The 6893-nt window shown below is 48.1% G+C and overlaps 1 protein-coding gene across 1 annotated transcript; it reads right to left on the bottom strand.

Moving 5' to 3' along the window:
* Positions 1-2201: 2201 nt before the first annotated feature.
* On the bottom strand, positions 2202-6679 carry LOC101763535 (GDSL esterase/lipase At1g09390). Its single transcript, XM_004968621.3, has 5 exons — positions 6222-6679; positions 3690-3875; positions 3386-3543; positions 2882-3152; positions 2202-2779 (listed from the first exon to the last, which is right to left on the bottom strand). The coding sequence occupies exons 1-5, from the start codon at positions 6541-6543 to the stop codon at positions 2547-2549; spliced, it is 1170 nt and encodes a 389-aa protein (XP_004968678.1). The 5' UTR covers positions 6544-6679; the 3' UTR covers positions 2202-2546.
* Positions 6680-6893: the final 214 nt, after the last annotated feature.

Raw genomic sequence — 6893 nt, 5'->3', positions numbered from 1 at the left:
TAAAATGTATAGAAAATAAAATGGGTCAACAAACCGCAAACCTTATCATTATCTAACATCCCGCTAGGATTCTGTCGAATGGCATCAGCATAGAAGGATGAAAACTTCCCCACTTCAGCCTTGATTATGTCCCAACGGCTCTGTAGAGACCTCAAACTCCTTTCTGGGTAGGATCCCCTCCTCAAATTGTACCGCTGCACAATCCTATCCCACATGCGATCTTTTTTTCGCGCAGTACTTGTAATTGGGTAACAACTTATTTCAAGCCATGACTTCACAATGTTTAATCTTTGTCTGGGTTGAAATTGCCTAACTTGATCCTATTGACCACCTTTTTCCTCTTCCTTTTCCTGTAGGAGCTAGCGCTGGAGGGACGAGCACTTCCTCCACACCTGCCTCATCATTTTGCACAGATGCATCTGCCATTTCAGCCGGATGAAACACTTGTGGACCATTGGTACTTGGATGCATTGTTGGGACATTGGGTGGAAGCTACTCGAATCCTTGGGGGAACCAAGATGGAGGACCTTGGTAGCCATACATGTATGGGTTCTAAGCAGCCTGGTAGGGAGAACTGTTGCCACCAGGAAAAGCTCCCTGTGATCCATCAGGAACATTGGACTGGTTAGGGTCCATCCTGAAATCCCTGGCAAAAAAGATATCAATGGTAGCATATGATATGATTTAAGCATGATATGTGAGTATGCAAAGTTCTCGTGAGCCACCAAGTTTAGATTAAATGTAGGGCATAATTTACTTTTTTCAAGTAACTGGTCAAAACCCACCAAGTTTGTTCTTGGAAAATAGAGTCCTAGTACAGAATTATGTAGCATTAGAAATAACCTGATAAGCAGAAAAATTCAGACAAATAGTGTTTAACTTTATTAACTCTATACATGGTTTTTTTCATTTCCACTATTTGATCTTGCAAGTATCTTGTCAGGAACACAAGACCAAAAAAACCTCTCAAAGAAGGCACTAGTAATACCATTATCCCTATGCTACTTATGCTGGATAACGAAGCAGAAGAAAATACATTTTAGAGAAGGCACTAGTAATGAAGCAGAAGGTCCATATTAGAATGGCATGTTTGGTGAGAAGGTCCATATTAGAATGGCATGTTTGGTGTTCAGGTTGAATGTCGAGGTTCAGTATCTATTAGATTAGGGCACATTATTTAGATCTTTATTTGCAAATACTCATGTGCCTCTGTAAATTGCCTCAGCATGTTCTTTTCTCCAAGATGCAGCATGGAAGAAGCTAATTGTTAATTAGCAGCAAGTGCCAACAAGCAGCAAGTGGGATCGTGCGGGCTGCAATATCCTCAAGCATCAAAACTCAATCTAGCTAACGCTAAAAGATTTAACACCGAACAACCTAGATCTTGGACAACCGCAGGGGTAGCAAGGGTGGACATACCTGAGCTGGGCAGGACAGTGGCTGGAGCATGCGGTGGAGCTCTCCTTGGATGTGCTCGCCTGAACCGGTGAACCTCACCGCCGCCGCTTGCGCAGACAGCTGCCCTCTCACTGAACCTTTCCGTGCCTGTTTCCACCTGCCATGCTACTCCGGCCACCGGATCGGGCCTCCTCCTTCACTCCCCCACCTCTGAGGTCGTCGGATCTAGGGGGAGAACCCGCCTTCTCCAGGATGGCACCCTTCTCTTGCGCCAAACAGATCGGCCGGAGTCACCGCACTCGGCCTCTTCACTGTGACGCCGTAGGCACACTCTCGTCGGCACCCTCCTTCGGCAAGCGACGGTGCAGCCTCTCTTCGGTTCCAAGCACGGGCGTGAGGGTGGGGTGGTTGGGGCTGGTGGCGGCAGGAGGTCAATGGCATATCCCTGTGAGCCCGCTGGAAATAGAGGGACAGACCGATCCGCTTGTTTATCGTGACACTCCCAGTACCGCGGTGCATGTAAATTTACGCTATATCTGTAGATACCAGTGTGGACGGCTTGAGCCATAACTGATCTTATCATAAGCTACACACCACAAAAGAACAGAGTAAAGTGGGATCACGAAATATTCATGAACTGCGAACAAGGCGAATACTAGGACGCAGCCACAAAGGGAAGCTTTCTCTGGGTCGAGAAAAAATAAAGAACATCCCTGTTGTCAACACAGGGTGAGGCTGCTTTGATTTCAACCCTCTCCTAGATCGAGCATCCAACGTGATGATTACACCCACTAGACAAATGGTGACCCAATTATGATCTCAAATCGTATAAATGTTGATGACTGTTTCAAAGGGACATTCGGACCAACAATGTTTCATCCTCTCCTGCAATTTCTTAGTCAAACAAAACAGGCCTTCTAGCTGACGATTCACCAATGCATTCATCAAACAGGCAACTCATTTCAGGTGGCATCATGTGGTGGGAAACCAAATTAATATTCAATTGACTTCACTCTCCCCTATATTATGAATAGAACCAGATAATCAATTCCGGCAACCATCTCCACGCTTTTAGATTTTGAGGTGCCAGCTATATCTCCAGGTAATTTGCCTAAACTAAAAGGTACAGTATCAGGTATGAACAAGTATCAGGCCCTGCAGAACTGATTAAACTTGAGACTGGGTTTGGAGTATTGGGAGCTCAGTATCGCTTTGGCCACAACGGCATTGGCGGCCTCTGTGAGGTGCACGCCATCCCAGCTGACGAACTTTGAGCCGTCGTCGCAGGCCGTCACATCCTTAGATTGGCAGCCCTTGTTGAAATCGTAGTTGTACGGAGGCCCTCCGTACCCGCAGCATGTCAGGAGCGGCTTGTCGAAGCCTGGAGAGCAGAAATGTTAGGCTGAGTCACCAAGGTTTTCTGAATTTTCTGATTGTGAGTGTGAGTAAATGGTCAGAAAGTAAACATATTTTGTTTGCTCACCATATTTAGTGTGGTTGGCAACAAGATCATACTTGATGGGGAACAGATCGGTGTACACTATCGTTGCATCATTCATCTGCGCACTAAGTTGATCGCAAAGGCTGCCCAGCGCTGAGTTGAATGCAACTGCAGCTCTGTTGTAGGTCTTGAGACAGCCATACTGATCAAGATCACTATCATTTTTCCTCGGTATGGCAAGCTTCTGAGGCAGGCAACCGAGAGCCCCTGTCCCGTGTATCCAAAAGTTTCGGCTCCCGTTGCTATACAGAGTCTGAGTTTGACAAAAAGAATAAAAAAAAAGAATGCAGAGATTGGTAGAGTGCGACTATGCTTTAACATAAACTTGTATACTAAACATGCATAAGAAAATACTGATGAAATCATCATGTAGCAAGTTTATGCTTCAGGAAAACATGTGTAATGAGGATTGCTGCTTGTGGTGCCCAATAAGAAGGTAATAGTCAAAATTATATATTCGAGAAAATGATAAAAAGGAAACTTTACCTGAACAGCATCCTTAATCTCAGCAAGTATTGGTGGGAATTTGGCAACAACTTGATCATAGGGCAAGTTGGACAGAAGAGCATTTACATCATTCTGTCCTATGTCTATCATATATAAAGCATTTTGGAACCCTTGTGCATCTATTGGACCACTCAGACCTGCATTTAACGAAAATTAAAGCCAGTAAATTAACAATCAACTGTTCAGTAGATCTGTCACTCAGTATGTGTACAAGTGGTTCTCATCTTTGCTCCATTTGTACTGATGGATTCAAGGGAGATGGAATGATCAGAGTCCAACAAACCTTGATCGATGAGTTCCAAGGATCTATCTCTGAAGTACAAGAATTCCTGGACTTGTATGTGCAACGCAAATGGAACATCTCGTGGTTGTGTTGCTGCACCAGCACTTGCGAAATTTGCACCATTGCTGTAATTGGAACCCAGCGCCTTCAAAAATGGGCTCAAATAGCTGATGTTCAAGCTTTCACCTGGATGCAATTTGGACCAAACTCAATATTAGCCAGGAGAACAACCATTTCTAGCATCAATCAGTGTTTCCCATAGAGACGCATGATCAGATACAAGGTTGAAGAAAAGAGCTATCTGAGAGTATAATGCAATATTGCCCACCACATATTAAAAAGTCTTGTATGAATGCCAAGGTTTTTTTACTAAGAAGTCTTGTACGCAACCCAGACATATAACTTACGCCTCATACAAAAACTTCAGGCGGTTGTTGTACCTTTATATTCCAAAGATGCTTACACGATATTATCTGGAATAGCATGGCAGTTTATTTGGGATTATTCTGAAGTCCCTGGTGAACTTATAACAGTACAGAAGAAAAGCCTGTGCAGATTATAAGATGCAGCTGGAGGCTGGAGCAGTATGGTTTATTGGAGGATAAATTGGCAAACCACCATCTCAATTGGCAAGGCTTGCCGATTGAAGAAAGCCAAAGTAGTATCCAGTTTGTTTTAGATAAATCAGGTTGTAAAGCAGGTTGGTTTCACCAGTATCTTGAGATAAGCAAGCTAAGCCCTCCACTATAAGGTGGAAAACTGTAATATATATGCATCACAATGTTGTGAAATTATTAACAAAACAACTATAAGAGTATCCAATCCAGATATTTATAAAACATATTCATATTATCAAAATATCACTTCTTTTATACTCTTTCTGTTCAAAAGAAAAATAAAACGAATAATGGAAGTCAAGGGTCAAGGGTGCTACTATACAACGAATGCAGCTGAGGGCATGTGCAGCAGCTGCAATGAAGCCGTGAGTGAATGAATGCCATCAGTCATTGGATGCAGGCTGCGCCATACAAGAGGAAAGCTCACAAGTATTGAATGTTCACAGCAAAAAAAGTTGACGCATTTAGCATCACCGGCCTCATTTTTGCCCATCCTTGTAAAGTTTGGGCGTGATGGACTCTTGTCACGCGCAGCAGCAACGACCAACATTATTCGTAACTGGAAATATTGTGAGAGAGGCAGAGGGAGACGTTAGATTCTCCTCACTCTCCCGTGTCAAAAGAAGAAGCAGCTGGGGCAGAGTCTGCTGTGACCATGAATGTTCACAAGGACGGGGGACTAAATGAAACTAGACACTGACGGGACAGGGACCAGCTAAGGTAGACTGCTCCAGAGTGCTTCAAATGACGGGCCTGGATGATCTGATCTTTGATTAGCCGTATTGCTTAGTAGGTGAGTGAGTGCACTCTGATGGGCAGTACACATGATTAAGGTGGTGTTTGGATCACTACTTCATGGGCTAAATTTTAACTCCTAAACTTTAGTTCTGCCCATCTGTTTGGATCCATGAGCTAAACTTTAATCCTTCGTCAAATAAAGACTGATTTGCCCTCATTTATTGAGCACTCCCCACTCGTCCTCCACCTCCTCCCCCGCACCCCAGCGCACCTCCCCTCTGCGTCCGGCATGCCCTGCCTCCTCCCCATGGTCGAAGCGGAAGCGGGAGGATGACGACACCGGCGGACCACGGCAGCGCAGACGCGGAGGTGAAGACGGATGCGTCGGATCCGCATCAACTTCGAGGAAGCAGCAGCAAGGAGCCATCACCGGACCAGCACCCGTGGCCTGGGCTCAGATCCTGCGGTGGCGGCGAGGTGGCGGAGGAGGAGGTGGCGGCGCCGCGGGGCCGAGCGGAGATGGCAGGGTCGGCGAGGCTAGGTGGAGGTGGCGGGGCCGGCGAGGTGAGGCGGAGGTGGTGGCGACGTCGGGCGAAGGAGGTGGGGGGAGAGAGAGAGTGCAGAGAGAGAGTGCGAGGAGGAGAGAGAGGGGAGGGGGGCAAGGGAGGAAATTGGTCCGGGATCACTTTTAGTCCAGTTTAGAGCCTCTTTGGGAGCTAAAGTTAGCTCTTTGCTCCTTTTTGCCCACCTGTTTGGATCCCAAGAGCTAAATTTTGAGATAAAAGTGTAGAATTTTAGCCCCTGGATCCAAACAAGGCCTAAATTGAGCAAATAATACATGAGCATTTACACCTGATACTGTGGACACAAAGGATCCCCCAGCGCATCTGCAGTTTCTAAGGACAAGAACTGCTGGCCGGCTGATAATAAATGTCGTCTGTCGGTGACTCAATCTGTAGCTTCCGGACAGTGCAGGAGCTACTCAGATATTGTTGCTAGAGATGCCTTAGTACGTTGCAATGTTTTCAGTCACAAGAATGATGTCGCAAAAATGCAGATACGGGTTAATCGGAGGTAAAGACTCATGGGTTAGAGCAGAACTGAATGCCCAGCACTTCAGCAGAGTGCGGGTCTGGGGATAAGGATGGAGGAACGGGTGGCGGCGGAGTGAACTCACAGAGGAAGTCGACAGTGAGGCGTCCGTCGCAGAAGCGGCCGGTGGGGCGGGGGAAGAAGGCGCGGCCCTCCGGGCGCGTGAGGTGCCACCCCTTGGCCGCCGCCATGCCGCCCGTGTCCGAGTTGGAGTCGCCGAAGTTGAACAGAACCGGCCGGGAGCCCGGACGGCACCTGAACCCAGACCCCGCCGCCGCCGCCGCCGCCGCCGTCGGCAGCGCGAGTGCTATCAGCAGCGGCAGCGCTGCGACCACCGCGGGGAGTACGCCACAGAACCGCCACCGCAGGGCGCTGCCGCCCGCCCCGGCCCCCGCCTCCGCCGACATTGGTGACCGCGGCGTCGTGTGGGCGCTAGCTGGCCTGGCTTGACCCCTGTCCGCGGCACGTGACGCGCTGCGGCGCGGAAGGAGATAGGGGTGGTGGTCGCTGTCTGGTAGTACCGGATGCTGTGGGACGAGAGATCATGGGGGTGGGGTGGCCGTATATATGCTGCTACGGTATGTGAGGAGGGGAGGGGACGGATGGAGCTGCCCCATTTGGCCATTTACGACACGGCTGCGACCTGCGAGAGTAACGCGCACTGCAATCGTGGCGGCGTGAGTGCCGTTGTCGCTTTTGTTGCTGCGCTGTGCGGGAAGGGTGAAGGTCTGATGGATGGCTTACTCCACGTAGAAGC

This window comes from Setaria italica, chromosome V (genome assembly GCF_000263155.2).
Source record: "Setaria italica strain Yugu1 chromosome V, Setaria_italica_v2.0, whole genome shotgun sequence".
In the NCBI taxonomy this organism is placed as follows: domain Eukaryota; kingdom Viridiplantae; phylum Streptophyta; class Magnoliopsida; order Poales; family Poaceae; genus Setaria; species Setaria italica.
This window is presented reverse-complemented; position numbering and strand designations above follow the sequence as displayed.

Bases quoted from the DNA above. Each gene is read 5' to 3' on its own strand.
- LOC101763535 (XM_004968621.3), bottom strand. From the start codon at position 6,543: ATGTCGGCGGAGGCGGGGGCCGGGGCGGGCGGCAGCGCCCTGCGGTGG. The intron at 3,876-6,221 runs GTGAGTTCACTC...AATTGCATCCAG, and splicing joins CCTCACTGTCGACTTCCTCT to GTGAAAGCTTGAACATCAGC. The intron at 2,780-2,881 runs GTGAGCAAACAA...TCTGCTCTCCAG, and splicing joins TGCCAACCACACTAAATATG to GCTTCGACAAGCCGCTCCTG.